We start from the raw sequence: 16,692 nt of genomic DNA, 5'->3' as shown, positions 1-16,692 counted from the left end.
CTGAAGGTAATTAGGGTTTTTAAATAGCCGCGGCAGGTGCTTTTTTGCGGCTATGAAGAAGTGGTGAAGAATAGCACTTAGATTTTTTTTTTCGGAAAAATAACTATTCCTATCAAATTTGGGGTACATGAAATGGGTGTAAACATATTTTTAAGTCCCTAAAGGTAATTTTAACAATTCTACAAAAATGCACCTGCCGCTACTCTGCACAATGAAGAAAACACCTGCCGCATACAAGGAAACCCATGTGGATTTAATTTGTCTATTTTAGAAGTGTTTTTTCTTATTTTTTTTTGTTTTCACCCCAAAAATAATGTTCATTTTTTGGGGTATCCCGATTTTTTACTTTTATTTTTTTAACATAGTTTATTTTTTTATATTTTTTTTATTGAAGCATATGCATTGGTGCAAATCAAACAGACAGCCAGTCAATTATATATATAGTCAACAGGAAATATAACATACAATAATACAACTTTTGACTCAAATCAGTCAACAAATTATATAAGATGTGCGGAATAAAGTGTCAAATACTCAGTTAAGAACAAATAGTCCGTGCAGAATTATATAGCGATGCATATCTTCTAACACTAAATTTTCCAATTTTCCTATCCATAATGGAAGAATGGAACTACGGTTGTAGTCCACGGTCTAACAATAAACTACCAAATGCTAAATAAAAAAAATTTAAAAAAAGTACTTGCAGGTAATTACATGAAGTTATTGTAATTATACAAAGTTATAGAACAAATAAAAAAAAGCCAGTGCACAGAGGACAAAGGAGTGTACAAATAGAAAACATCAATCGAGTAGCATTCTCCAAAAAAGCCCTGAAATAGGGATAACCTAATTATAACTATATGGAATAATAGTATCTTAGTAATATGGGGAAAAGGGTTGCAAAGGAACAAAACAAATTAAATCCTAGGGGCAAAACATATAATATAATAAAAACAGTAAAATAGTACAAAGGAGTAAGAACATATCCACTCCATGGAGAGAGCAAGGAGTACATTTCTTAGGTAAATCTCTTCAGTACAAACTAGTAAAGTATGAGCTATGTGAGAGAGAGGGGGAAACAGACAGGAATCTTATAAATTGTCAGACTCAATCTAATCAGTATTGGTGGGTTATTATATCATATAAATCGGCAATAGGTCATCATGCATATAAGAATAATAGCATTCAAGTAACAGCCCCCAGGAGACCTAGAAGCAGAGACCAGTCATAGAAAAGGGGGGGTAAACTATCAAGTTGCCATATGGGCAGCGGCATTACGTGGATAGAAGGCATAGACCAAATATTCAGTTGAGAAAAACTACATTCGGAGACATCTGACAGGACCCAGTTAGGCACTTGAAAAGAATCTGCCATTGGCTTCATCCTCTGGTCAGGAGCCAGGGTCTGTGTCAGTAAGAAGTCAGGCTCCAGGTCCTCCAAACACCCATAATAATAGTCCATATCCAACTGAGCACTAGTACCGTTAGTGTCCTGTAGGCAAAGTAAAGCATCTGGACTATCTTCTTCCAGATGCTGGGGCTCCGAGACAACAGATATGCAGACTGCTGTAAATGAAATAGAGTCAGACTCGGAGTGATCCATTTCTCCCAGAGAAGCCTCATCGCAAGAAGGGGTACCCTGAGAGTCCAAGAGAGAGTCTAAATGGGACAGCAGACCACTGATGCAGTCATCTAGATAAGGTAACAGGATGGCGCTCAATTCCTCAGCTAATGGCAAATGCGACCTCCATATTCAACAAGGCAGAGATCTCCAGTACTCCAGAAGGGTTCACGGCAGTTCAATAGTGCTGAAGTGCGAGAGGTAGGACCACGATCTGAATACAGCCCAAGAGACCGGTGGAGAGAGAAGCCAGATCTAGCAAGATGGTCCGGCAGAAACGGTCAGCGAGCAGTGTAACGAGTAGACAGCCTGAGCGCTACAGCACTGCTGCAAGTGATCGGTAATACAGCTGCATTAATCAGCATAGAGCATACACCGTCGAGCAGTCAGGCAGCACTCACGGTCTCTGATTCAGGGAGGACAACCCAAGCAGGGATGTCAGTCATGGCAGGAGCCTTCTCCCAACTTATCACACCCAAGATGGCGGGTGGGCGGTCATATATGCCTGAATCTTGCAGGCTTGACTCCGGCGGAAAAATAGGGGCTCCAGACCCAATAACTGTCTGAAACAAGCCACTCCTTGATATAGTGGCACTGCAGTAGTCAACTTGGAAGAGTAAATTCAGTTGAAGAAACCTAGTTCTAGGTCAATTATAAGGTTTAAAGCTGGAGCCCAGGTAAAATGCGGCCACACTGGGTGCCCCACCCACCGGAAGTTTTCTGACATAGTTTATTTGTTTTTTTTTTAATTCAATAATTTTTATTTGTTTTCAAGAAAAAAACACTAACATAAACAGCAAGAAAAAGAAAAAAGAAAAATTATTTTACAGCACAGTAAACAGTCTATGGGGCCCATTTATTAAGGATCGCATTTTGCAATGCGATCAGGGCATGCAGTACCGCCCATGATCGCATTGCAAAATGCGATCATACCGGCCGAATGTATGAACCGGCACATGCACGGAGACGGGCTCCGAAAAGAGCCCGTCCCTGCGATGTGGCCGGAGCGCATTCCGGGCTGCTGCGCATGCGCAGTCCCGCGGACTGCACATGAGCGGTGCCCATTGCCGGCGGAGGGATCTGGGATCCTTCCGCCGGCTGAAAATGCGGTAAGTGCCCATAGGACACAGCGGCTAACGCTATCTGCAGATGGCGTTAGCTGCTGGGGTCAATATCGGGAATGTGAAGCATTCCCGATATTGATACATTTGGCAGCATCGCATCCCCCATAGAAACCTATGGGGGAGGCGGCTGCCGGCGGCAATGGAGGGATCGCAGCAGGTATCGGAGATACCTGCTGCGGTCCCTCCTTCATACATTCGGGGCATACTAAGTATTTGAGGTAAACCCCCGAAAACAGGTGTTTTCGGGGAATTTACCTTAAATGATCTTTGATAAATGGGCCCCTAAGTGTGGTCATATTACACATATTCTATTCAATAGTATATATCAAACAGGACATACTACAATACGGGTTCACATTCAGGACATACACTCTAGGCATAAATTATATATTGAGAATGAAGCAAATACACAACTTCTTTATGCAAATATATATTCCTGTTCACATACATATCACCTCAACTACATTACTTTAAATACGAGGAATCTCAGTACTACACACAACTCTATCCCCAGTAGTTATCTGCATCGTATCAAGTCTAGTCTCACCCAATCTCCGCACATGTGATGAATCCAGCCATCTACCCCAAATAAGATGACATTTCTTTTCAGCCTTTCTAGCTAAGTACACAAATTTCTCATACGCCAAGGTCTCATTTACCAATGCTATCCATTGTCCTATCGTTGGACCTTCAGCGGCCATCCAAGTTCTAGCTATGAAAACCTTGGCAAACATGCATAAATTAGCAACATATTGTGCAAAATATTTATCTAATGTATCTTCTCCAATAATGCACACCATTGGAGTTAGCACATCTCGGGGAACACCAGTGGACACCAAAATACAATTAAAAGGAACTGACAGTAGAGCATGTCCATAATAAGTGCCAGAAACTACCATTAGGGGAATTACATTTTGGACATTTTGAGTCAGATCTACCACCGAATTTAAACAAGCGATCTGGCGTTAAATATATTCTATGTAACAGGAACATCTGAATTTGTTGAAACCGAATTGTTGTTGTAGCCATTTTTGGACTACCCAGTGCTCCTTTTCATCTGGCAATGGTCCAAGGTCAGCTTCCCTTTTTTGCCTAATGGATGGTAAATCTGTACCATGATATTCTCTCATCAAGGTTGCATACATAACAGACACCAAATGTCTTGGTCCAGCAGCCTGTAATAAGATTTTAACAGGGGAATCTCGGGTCACTGGAGGGGCATCCACAAATTGTGCGTCTATAGCATGACGAAGCTGAAGATATCTATAAAAATGATGTCTTGGGATATTAAACTAAACTAAATTAATATTTAAAGACACATAGCTATGACGATCATTAGTTATCCATACACCTAAATATTTGAACGAGTCTACTCATTTTAATGGGAGTGGTATAAGTGGATCAACAGGACACGCTCCCCTAATGGGAAGTGCACATGATTTGTCCCAATTTATTGACAGACCCGAATACTGTCCAAAAGAAGTAATAATTGCAAGAGCATTAGGCATGGAAGTGTCATACTCTGAGACAAAGAGCAGGATGTCGTCAGCATATAATGCTATTTTATCCGATCTAGTTCCCATGGAAAATCCCTGAACAGCAGGACTAGCCCTAATCAAACAAGCCAATGGCTCAATGGCCATAGCAAATAAAATGGGTGACAAGGGGCAGCCCTGCTGTGTACCCCTCGAAAGAGGGAAGGGAGATGAAGTATATCCATTGACCGATACCCTGGCCACAGGCACCGAGTACAGCAGTTTAACCCATTTAGTGAAACCAGAGCCTATCCCAAAGCTACTCATTGTCTCCCATAGAAATGGCCATTCTACAGAGTCAAACGCCTTAGCGGCATCTAGCGACACTATTATTTTAGAAGTGGGGTCCTCATGTGAGATCTGCAATTGGGTAAAAAGGCGTCGAAGATCAAGCGAGGTTCTGGCATAAATCCAGTTTGATCCGGATGTATCAACTGGGCAATCACCTGATTCAACCTAATGGACAGAACTTTAGCAAGGATTTTAATGTCTGTAGGCAGGAGAGAAATACGCCGATATGACTCCGTCTGTTTAGGGTCTTTTCCGACTTTGGTAACACTACTATAAGGGCTTCTGACATGGACTGAGGGAGAGTATTACATTCATACAATTGATTGAATAGCTCTAGTAGGCGGGGCACATAAAACTGGCTATGTTTTTTATATAGCTCCAAGGGAATCCCATCTAACCCCGGGGCCTTCCCGTTTGGGAAGGATTTTATAGCTATAACAATTTCCTCCATAGACAAAGGAGAATAGAGAAAATCTTTAGCCCCAGAGGATAATTTAGGAAGAACTATAGACATAAGATAGTGGCGTAGTTCTTCAATACTATATGACACGCCAGAACTATATAGTCGCTGATAGTATCTAACAAACTCCTGTGTGATATCTGGTGTTTGGTCATAAATTATACCCCCTGGACCCGCAATCTCTACTATAGTTATTGAAGGATGTTCCAATCTTGCCAAATTGGCCAAATAGCTTCCAGGTCTATCACCTGTTGCATATCTAGAGTGTGAGTTGAATAAAAGTTTATATCGAGCCTTATCTGTCAAACAGTCGTTCCATGCCTTCTGTGCAGACAGCCATGCAACCTTGGACAACTCTAATCCATCAGCAAGGTAAGTAAACTCTAATGATTGACAGAAAGCCTCCAACTCTAATTCCTTTTTTTTGTAAAAAGACCTTAAATCAGAGACACATTTAATCAAAGTCCCCCTAAGAAAAGACTTAAAAGTGTCCCATATTATCTGAGCTGGGGCTGTACCACAGTTCAGTTCAAAATATTCCTTCCACATTTCTTCCAAATCAGAGCCCTCCCCCATACGGGTCAACCAAAATGAATTAAGTTTCCAAAACTATTGGAAGCTTTGACATCCCAGATCCAAGCTAAATGTCAATGGAGAATGGTCCGAGATTCCCCTGGTCTCATAATGCACAGACTTAATTCTAGGCAGCATATCTCGCGTGAGCAGCGCCAGGTCAATCCGGGAGAACGTGAGGTGAGAATACGAAAAACAGGAAAACTGCCTTGCAGTAGGGTTTTTCGTACTCCACGCATCGACCAAGCCCAGCCCAGACAAATAAGCCGAAAACCTGTTGCTGCGTGGTGAGGGACTCCTCCGAGTTGTACCCTTTTTATCCAAATCCTGATCCAAAACATTATTGAAATCCCCAACACATATTGTAGCCGTTCCCGGGGACAGGGCAATAAACTCTGCCACTCTCTTTAAAACTACAGGAGAATAAAGAGGCGGTATATATAATGCCAGCAATAAAAGTGTTAGATTATTAATCCTACATTTCAAAAAAACATAGTGACCCCCTGGGTCAATCTGCACCGACTCCATTACAAAAGGGACCGATTTGCGGACAAGAATAGAAAAGAGAAGAATAGAAACCCCCCTAGAAGCGGACGTGTGTGACGCACGATAAGCCCAACCCACCCACGGCTTTTTAAGGGAGAGCAATTTCCCACCTATCAGGTGCGTTTCCATAAGGCAGACTATATCTGCCCCATAATGTTTAAGTTGTCGCAGCACTAGGGAACGTTTTATTTTGTCATTAAGACCTCGTACGTTCCAAGTGAGAACATTGATGTTAGCTTGTGTCATAATATTCCAGCTATTATAACATCTCCTTCCAAGATATATATCCAGAGGGCAGTCCCACATAGGCCCACAATACAAGCACATCCTGAATTAAACACACAATACTGCAATATATAATAATTTGTGACCACATAAAGTATCAAACAAAAAAAAAGAAAAAAAAGAAAATAATAAAACTACAACCCTTATCCCTTCTGTCCCCCCTCCCTGTATACCCAACCCCAACTGTGGCATACCTATTCCCACTACCGTCCCTCAACAGGTAAACAATAAAAAAAAATTAAGTTTACCAGATAAACATATAACAATTTATCCCGTATACAGGGTGAGGCATAATATATAATGACCCCTGAACACAGGGAACCCCCCAATATTTCACAACCCGGGAATAAAAATACAAACAAAATACTGTCCTGACCCAAAATAGAAATAGGCTAGAGAGCATAAATATTATACAGATATTAGAGAAAATAGTTATTATATCAGACCGCACTGTCCCACAGCAATAAAAATGACTATATACGTAATCTCAGAGCACAAAAAAAAAAAAAAAAAAAAAGAATATGGGAATACTGTGACAAAATTCACATACCATCTAAGATAACATTTCTAGATCAATATTAGTAAGAAAAAAGAAATGAAACACTCGACCATGTTGGCATACACATATATAGCATAGTTACGTGCTACGCAATTCAGGAGCTATGGTCCATGTTCAGTCATTAACTAACGGCCCCCTGGCCGGGACACGGCGATCCAGCCACAAAGCAGCCTCTCTTGGGGTGAAGAAGAATTTTGTTTCACCATCTGCGACCACTCGTAATTTAGAAGGGAACAGCATGGCGTATGGAAAATTGAGATCCCGCAGGCGACGCTTGACTGGAAGAAACTGTGCCCTCTCCTTTTGAACCTCAACGGAAAAGTCAGGGCACACCAAAATCCGAGAGCCATTACGTTCCATAGGACCTTTAGTGCGAGCCAGCCTTATCACAGTATCCCGATCCTGATAGTGTAGGAATTCGGCAATAAAAGTACGCGGGGGTGCTCCAGGAGGAAGCGGTCTTGTCGGCACACGGTGAGCCCGCTCTACTGCAAAGTGTGAAGTGAAGGCCTCCTGGCCATATGTTTCCAGCAGCCATTTTTCAAGAATTTCCTCAGGGCTCGAGCCCTCCTCTTTTTCCGGTAGTCCCACAAATCTGACGTTATTACGCCGAAGGCGCCCCTCCATATCCGACATGTTCTTGTGTACCACAGCCATCTGAGAATCCAAAGCAGCCACTTTCTCTTTTAACGGAGATACTGTATCCTCAAGCGTAGAAGTACGTGTTTCCACCTCTCCCACTCTCTCCCGGACTCGTTGTAAATCGTGATGGATTATAGATAGGTCAGACTACACTTTGCCAATTTTATCAGCGAGCCTTTTTTCATTGGCCATGACCGCATCTAGTACGCTCTGCAGAGTGGCCGCAGAGGAGTCCTCCGGTACAGTATCGGCAAGAGGAGACGCAGGAGGAGATCCGACATCACGTTCATCGCGGGGCGGGGGCTGCGGCGTTGATGAGCGAGAATAACGCTATAGCTTCGCTGCTGAAGCAGCATGATGAGTTTTCCCCATATTTAAATAGGTGATGCAGTATAGCAATATAAAGTAATAGATATCAGGAGCACCAACACTGCAGTTATTGTACCAAAGGAGGTCACAGATTCAGCACACAGTCCAGGGAGTAAAATGGCGGCCAGCAGCTCTTCCAGCACTCAGGAGAGAGAGGCACCCAGGCAGGGGATGAGGGCAGCAGCAAGGGCTTCCAGGGGCTTCCAGTAGGAGGTAGGGTTAACTACTAGAGCAGGGCAGAGGCAAGCAGGGCTGTATGTGACAGTGCTGCGCGGAGACACGGAGCCCGCCGGCGTCCCACGTGACTCGCTGCAGCTGTTATACCCGCCGAGGAGACTGCTTCTTATGGGCTCAGGAGGCTGCAATATGCTCCCGAAGCCGGCGCGACAGATGCTCCAGGACCTCCGACGGCTACCCAGTTCACTGTGACCCCGGGGTGCTGTAGCAGGAGGTGATGCAGGATGAGAATATTGGAGAGCTCACAACTGCGTGCGCTACTCCATAGACGCCGTGGCCACGCCCCCCCCGACATAGTTTATTTTTAAATGACATTCCCAAGGGTGCAGGCTATTTTTTTTAAGCCTGCACCCCTAAACCCTAATTCTGCACTTTTATTGCCATGTAGAATATGGTGAAAACTTATCACCGTTTTTTTTCAAAGACTTTTTGAATCGGCGAAAAGTCTTTGAAATTGAATACGGGGATAATTGAAACATGCGAAAATGACATCATCGGCGATAATTTATCGCCGATGTCATTTTCGCATGTTTCAATCAATTAATTAATTAATTAATAATTTATCGCCGATTTTGACTTTTCGCAGCCTAATTGAATACCCCCCATAGTCTTGGAGAGAAATAACGCACCTACCAATCAGCTCCTAACTGTCATGTTACAGGCTGTGTTTAAAAAATGACTGTTAAGGCTCATACACACTGGACGATATCCATGAACGATAACGATATCGTTCATATCGTCCAGTGTGTATTCAGTCACCGACGAACAATGCGCGCTTCCCGAGGGTCGATAATTATATCCCCAGTTGGCTGAACATACAGCTCCATCTGGGGATATCATTAACGATGCCATGCTGCCGAATGCAGCATTTCTGCTACCCTATGCCCCCCCTTCCCGCCATTGTCCGTCGTGACCGGCATCGGTAAGTTTTGATGCACTTACCAATGTCGGCATCCCCACCGCTGACGACATCGCCCCATACACACATCCACCTCCAGTGTGTACGGGGCTTTAGGAGGTTGTTACTTTATCTCCGTCCACTTTATCTCTATCCAAGGCTTAATACATAGACCACTATAACACACAGAATAAAAGGCAAAATTTATCATGAAAACTGGCTGCATATATAAAAACATTTGTAATAAGGACAAACCCAATGTCCAGTGGCAAACGCAGGATTTCTAGAGGGGGGTTTCCAAATGCTTGATTTTAGAGTGAGTGTGGCCAGTCCATGAAGAGGGCAGAATTAGTACTTATCCAGCTTTAATATGTTACATACAAAGTATATGGTGTGGCACAATTCCAGCATATAGAGGACCAGCGATCATAGTAAGCCATTAGATGCGGCAGTAGGTCCATCCTGTCTGAGCTGAATGTTTTTATGTCAGATGTGGGCATCATTCCAGAGCATTGGAGCAAGTCTGGCAGTCTGGGGGAGAAGCAGAAGAACCTAGCACTGCCGTGGACATATATGTACATATTGGTCTCCTTATGTACTGGATAGTGTATTATTATACAGTATTAATAATTCACACTATTGGTGGTCTATAGCAGTGCACCACTAACAGTGCATGTTTTCCACATCTCCTAGTTGGTGCACAGGTATATTTATTACTAGCTGACACATTTTAAAAGATCCACAGGTGGTGCTAATCATTTAATTTGTGATACTGAGAAGAACATGCAGCGCTAGTAACATTCTATTATATTACTATTTCTATTGTGGTCATGGTGTGTGCTGGGGAGGGGGGATTCCAGGCAGATGGAAACCCCCCCTCCATTTACCTATGATGTCCCTCAATTTCATGATCAATTTGACAACATACTTTAAAATTTGTAGGATTTTAGGTTAAATTAAGTTGATCTACACAGCTGTATATTTTGTGCTTGTAAATTATCTTTATTGTAAAAGAGTTTTTTATTTTAATCCCAGTCTTCCCGGTGAATAACAAATTATTAAAAAAAAAAAAAAAAACAAGCAGAGAGGAAAACAATGTGGTCACTAGGGGACACTAATACCCCTTTTACACCAGAGCAAAAACCTGGGTTTTTTCTGGGTCTACCCGAGTCACAGCTCAGTGTAAAAGGGTCCCTGAAAAATAACCCAGGTATATACCAGGGTTGGACCCAGGATGGACCTGGGTAATGGTGCAGTGTAAACGGTGCAACCCAGGTTATCTGACCTGGGTCATGCCTAAAATGAGCTAATTGGTGGTTGTGGAGCATTCACCGCCCACTTTTTATGACCTCACAGGTTTAGCAGGGCAGACTTGAGTTCAGTGTGAACAGGGCTGACCTGGGAATAACCCAGGTCGAAGGTGCAGTGTAAATGGGTCTGACCTGGGTCTGACCAGGGTTGGAACCATGTCCAAAAACCCAGGTCGGACCTGGGTTTTTGGTGGAAAAGAGGTATAATTTATTTACTTGTATGGATGAAATTGGGCAGCACAGTTGGTGTAATGATTAGCATTACTGCCTCACAGCACTGAGGTCTTGGGTTCAATTCCCACCACAACCCTAACTGTGTGGAGTTTGTATATTCCTCTAGTGCTTTTGTGGGGTTTATCTAGGTGCTCCAGTTCCCCCTACAATCCAAAAACATACTAGTAGATTAATTGGATTAAGACAAAACAAAAATAATAACCTTAATGTATATGCACTCGTGATGTCAGTGGGGCCGCCCCCAAATGGCAGGCGTTCTCATGGGAACGCCTCCGTTTGGGCAGCCACCCCCCGAGGCCCGCCTACCAAAGGGGGTGAGCTGTCACTCAACATCGACAGCTCGCCCCCTTTGGTGCGAGACCCAGAGCGACGGATTGCGAGACCCGGAGCGACGCTCAGCGCTCGCGACCGGGTCTGAATCAGGGCCGTAGTCAGCATCCCAATAGCCGGGATGCAGACAGTCAGAATACCAAGAGCAGCATCCCGACTGTCAGAATACCGACAGATTGTGGAAGTATTAAGGTGCATAAACACACAACGATTTAGTAAATGAATGATTTTAGTAAACGATTTTCGTTCATTTTTTCAAGGGAAAAATTAGCGAAAATTGTTTACTAAAATCGTTCATTACTAAATGTAATGAATGATTTTTTTGAACTACAAACGATTTTTGCATATTCCCTTACTGAAAATCGTTGAGTTGGTCGGTCTGACTGAACTACAAACTACAAACCCGAACGCGCATGAACAATAATCGTTCATCGTTTTAACTCAGAAAGTGAACGATTTTTTCAACTATTGAACGATAAACCATATTGTTATCGATAATTGTTCAAAAAATTGCTGTGTGCGTATGCACCTTCAGGGTTAGTGAGAGGCTTAAGGTACGTACACACTGGGCAATTAGGAAAGACAGTATGATTATGACATCATAATCGGACCGTCGTTCCTCATCACCCGTAGTGTCTGCACTGAATGATCAGTCGTTCAGTGCAGGCACAGTCCATCATTCCTGAACATGCCAATCTGTCATTATCGGCAGATTGGCCTGCATGTTCAGGCGATGGACAATGTCAAAAACGACCAGCGGGAGCGCGCTTCGCTGGTCGTTTCCGACATAAAGGTGCACGATTTGTGCACGATTACTGAGCAATTGCACGATTACGATATCATAATCGTGCAATCGCTCAGTAATACCGGCAAGTGTGTTAAGGCCCCCACACTTCATCAACGGATCGCCGCATTGATGCCAGGTTGGTGGATCGGTAAAATCCATCATGTTGGATTTCACAGATTTGCTGATCACGATCAAAAAATTATTGTGATTGGCAGATCAGTGATATTTAACATGTAGAATTTCACCGATCAACATTTCCAACCGGCGGATCGGCGTTTCAGATCCAATCGCAGGATTGCGGCGATCCATCTCTGATGTATGGGAACCTTAACTTGAGGACTGTAGTTGAAAACCCCTGGTTTACACTGAAGTTTAACTTCCACAAATTAAGTGTCACTAGTTAACAGGAATCAAATTCTTTATATGCTATTGATATTTTGACTATGCAAACTGTTTTGCCCTATAGATATAAATATTTATAGGTGGCTGTAAGGTATTTATAGCCCAACACCCTTTCAGGTTTCTGCCGTAGTTATATATTTAGAGGTCTGGCTGTAGAACACAACTTTTACTTGTTACAAATTTTTTACATACAATTTCAAGATCATATTGACATCCTCCAGCTATTTGTGAATAGAGTCACATAGATAACGTCGCTGCAAATGTGAAGAAAGATTTGGCAGACACTGTTTTTGAAGAGATAGTATAATCCAGTGTTTCCCAAAGTCATTCCTCAGGGAGCACTAAAGCTGGCCACACACTAGACCAACTTACATCCAACTATACTAGTTGATTGGTTGGAATGAAAATCTGGTAAGGTATGAAAGCAAATGGCAATCAGCAATTTGAAAGTTGGTCTAGTGTGTGGCCAGCCTTACAGTACATGTTTTCCAGGTCTCCTCACAGTATTGCAAGTGACATAATTAGCTCCTCCTGTGGATCTTTTAAAATGTGTCAGACAGTAATGAATACAAATGTGCGCCAACTAGGAAATATGGAAAACCTGGTAAGGTATGGGAGTAACTGACAATCAGCAATTTGCTTCCAAACGCTGAAAAATGGACAAAAACTGTTTAAACAAATTGTTTAGATCAAACATTTAACAAACTTGTCTGACGACCATTTTCATCTGTTTTCTGGCATTTAGGAGCAAATTGCTGATCATCAGTTACTCCCATACGTTACCAGATTTTCATTCCAACCAATCAACAAGTTGGCTGGTTGGACAGATAATCTTTAGGTGTGTGGCCAGCAGTGGCGGCTCCAAAGGTGGGGCTGCAGCGCAGTTCAAAATTCAAATAGGGGAACCACACCAACTGTCATTTCACACACTGCCAAACATCACTGGCTGGGACTCACTGGCAGTTGGTGTGACTCCCCTATTTGAATTTTGGACTGCTGCAGCCCCCCCTCTGGAGCCTGCACTAGTGGCCAGCTTTAGTTCTCCTTGAGGAATGAGTTTGGGAAAAACTGTAATCCCTTCCCTGGCTTGTTTGTAATGCATAAAAAAATCTTATTTTTGTATATTTGTAATTTAAGAAAATTTTCTAAAACAAAGTTGATAACTAGCAAGCAATACATTGACAGGGAAGGTGTTCTCAAAACTAAGACATATGATTCACTAAAGAAAATACACATATATGGCAATGACGATATTCATGCAAGTTGTTGATGTTTTTCAACTCCACATGCGTCAAAGTAGCTAAAAAGTGGCACAACACATGATGGTGTGCGCATACAGAGTCACAGGACCAATGGAAATGCATTGGGCATTCCTGGGAAGTGACTGAGTGATATATATTCAGACTCACGGGATTGTTGTGTCTAAAGACAGACTTATACCTCTTTTCCACCAAAAACCTGGGTCCAACCTGGGTTTTCAGACATGGATCCAACCTAGGTCAGACACCGTTTACACAGCACCATCGATCTGGGTTATTCTCAGGTCAGCCCCGTTCACACTGAACCTGGGTCTGCCCTGTTAAACTTGTGAGGTCATAGAAAGTGGGAGGTGACTGCTCCACAACCACCAATCAGCTCATTTTAGGCATGACCCAGGTCGGATAACCTGGGTTGCGCCGTTTACACTGCACCATTACCCAGGTCCATCCTGGGTCTGACCCTGGTAGCTACCTGGGTTGGATTGCTGGGTCACTTGACCTGGGTTATTTTCAGGAACCCTATTGCACTTAGCTGTGACCCGGGTAGACCCAGCAATAGCCCGGGTTTTTGCTCTGGTGTAAAAGTGAGCGTTCCAGTCCTTGCACATTCAGATGTATGGACGTACACCAGGGAAGGGCTTGTACTAGCACTAGCAGAAAGTCACAAACATGGATGCCGCTGCATTAAACTCAGAATCAGGCCCATAATCACACCAGCGTGTTGTATTCTCATATCTGCCAACATGCATATCAAGTATAGAAATCTGATGGCTTTTAATCTAATAGTAAGGAAATCAAATAGATTAAATATGATCTGATGTAGCGTTCTGATTCAATTGATAATATGATGAGAGTGCTTATACTGAAGATCAAAGAAGGTCTTTGCCTGGGCTTCCACCAGGTGCTACGGTTTTCCTTTCACAGTCAGATTAAACACTTGTAGGTTAATTTGCTCCTGACAATAAGGAAAGGAAGGAATACAGATTCTGAACTCCACTGAGACAAGCACTGTTGTGAATGACTACATATTATCTGTAAAGTGCTGCGTAATGGCCCCCATACACCTGCGACGGATTGCCGCGATGGTGCGTTCCTGCGATGCGGGGTTGGAGGATCGGTGAAATCCGACATGTTGGATTCACTGATTTGGCGATCATGATCAAAATTTGATTGTGATTTGCAAATCGGCGAAATTTAATGTATAATTAATTTTACCGGTCCTTCGACGGATCGCGGGACATCGATATACGTTGGTTGACATTTCCAAGTAGCGGATCAGCGTTTCCGATACCATTGCAGTATGTCGCCTAGTGTATGGGGGCCATTATATCATGTATAATGATTGTTAATTAAAAAAAGCCAATTGTTTGTTCCAAAAAGTGACACATTGTTGCCTTGATCTTAACAATAAATACATACTCAGGAAAGCCAGATTGAAGACACCATAATAAGAATATTTTTGATCAAACAACATAATTTAACATCTGTAGACCTATAGTGCCCCTTTCAGACTGACAAACTGAGAAATAAACAGGTCTATCAACCCATGAATTTCCCGGGTCTCAGTCCCCGACCCTGGTACAGAGCAGGGTTGCGGACCCGGCACTCTGACCCGGGTCAGTCCCTTACACACATAGAGGTCTATTTACTAAGCAGTGTTAGGAGACAGAGTGAAAAGTGATAAGAAAGTGATAAGGTGCCAGCAAATCAGCTCCAACTGTCATCTCACAGGCTGTGTTTGAAAAATGACAGTTGGGAGCTGATTGGCTGGCGCCATACCACTTTCTCTGCTTAGTAAGTAGACCCCTTAAGGTGCATACACACTAGACGATATGCTCCCTGAGCGATATCGTCTAGTGTGTCCCCGGCAGGCTGTGCTCAATGTCGTTCATGACATTGAGCACAGCCGCTGAACGATATCATTAGCGATATCGTTCAGCGCCGGGCTCTCTCACCCATTCCCTGACATGCAGCAACCTGACAAGGTCGTCAGGTTGGCCTGCATGTCAGCGCGATGAACGATGATGACGAACGACCCGCGGGAACGCGCGTCGTCGTCATCGTTCATCTTTTTTGTGTTAAAAATGGACGATAAAGTGGACGACTGAACGATAACGATATCGTTATCGTTCAGTCGTCCACTTTAATCGCCCAGTGTGTATACACCATTAGTCTAGATCCAGGCCGGTGTGCATGTAACTTCAAAGACCCAGGCATTTTGGCTGTGTGTGAAAGGTGTATTATACATCTTGGGAAAGGGGACCATATTTGGGAATCAGCTCTGTCCCTAGGGGTTGGGGTGGGGTTGTGGGGTCAAGAGCAGCCTATTTGAAATATAAACCGTAAAAAAGTTAAAAAACAAAACAAAAAGCAAAGAAAAATAAACCATGGCTAAATCTTTAACTTAAGTATAAGCTTCACAATGTATATTTTTAATTATTTATCTAATTTTCTATATATACAAAGACAATAGAGGATAGATTGAGCTAGAGACTATCAAGATATTCCATTGTGCTTAAATTTACTCTATCATATACGGTTGTACTATACCTCCTATTGTTGCAGTATGTAGAAAATGACAGGAAATGTAGGAGGTTATTTGTGAAATTCAATATACTTACAAATCACAGGGTCCTCACTGAATGTGACTTTCCTCCTGGAGGTTCTCATTCTGTTTTGTTGTTCATTAACAGATCATTAAAAAACGTCTACAAGGAACTGTTTTCATGACTAGGGCAATAATTATAGATATTCAACAATATGAGGTATGAGGTATACTGTATCTATAGAAAATCCAGTCCTCTGTCTGCACTGTGGACGTCCTTATTGCTCATTGTTTGAAGTCTTGTATTTCAGTATCTGTGGTTGCTATGATGGAGTTCCTCCTCCACTTTGAGCAGCTTAGAAAAGTTGCCTAGCAGTTTTATCTCAAGCAATATAATCTCTTTCAACTGGTGTTTGTTTTGCTGTTACTTCCTGGCACTTACAAGGAGTTGTACTTCTGTCTCAGAGCTTATATTATTCTTTACAGCCTGATCTTAAGGAGAGCTTCTTCTACAAAACTTGCTACTCTCGTAGGGGGTCTATTTATCATTGTATATTTGAGGTATAATCCCTGAAAACACCTGTTTTCGGGGGTTAACCACAAATATTAAGTTTCCCCAGGATGTATGAAGGAGGTACTGTAGCAGCGGCGTCCGGGTTGCCAACAGTCTAAATACCGGTGCCAGA

The 16,692-nt window shown here is 42.8% G+C and overlaps 1 protein-coding gene across 2 annotated transcripts in view; it reads right to left on the bottom strand.

Moving 5' to 3' along the window:
• Window positions 1-16,275, bottom strand: part of LOC148508767 (uncharacterized) — a 45,055-nt gene extending 28,780 nt beyond the window's left edge. Inside the window, exon 1 of one of the 2 annotated variants that reach the window (XM_088444022.1) lies at window positions 16,083-16,275. In XM_088444022.1, the coding sequence (XP_088300148.1) occupies window positions 16,083-16,131 (49 nt within the window). In that variant the 5' untranslated portion in view covers window positions 16,132-16,275. Of the gene's footprint in view, window positions 1-9,183; window positions 9,262-16,082 lie in introns of those variants that run through there. The other variant, XM_088444023.1, reaches the window with a different exon arrangement.
• Between the last annotated feature and the right edge of the window lie 417 nt (window positions 16,276-16,692).

The sequence above is a fragment of the Taudactylus pleione genome, unplaced genomic scaffold (genome assembly GCF_031769625.1).
Source record: "Taudactylus pleione unplaced genomic scaffold, aTauple2 ptg000345l, whole genome shotgun sequence".
NCBI lineage: Eukaryota > Metazoa > Chordata > Amphibia > Anura > Myobatrachidae > Taudactylus > Taudactylus pleione.
The sequence above is the reverse complement of the archived record's forward strand: the minus strand, read 5'-3'. Positions and strand labels throughout refer to the sequence as shown.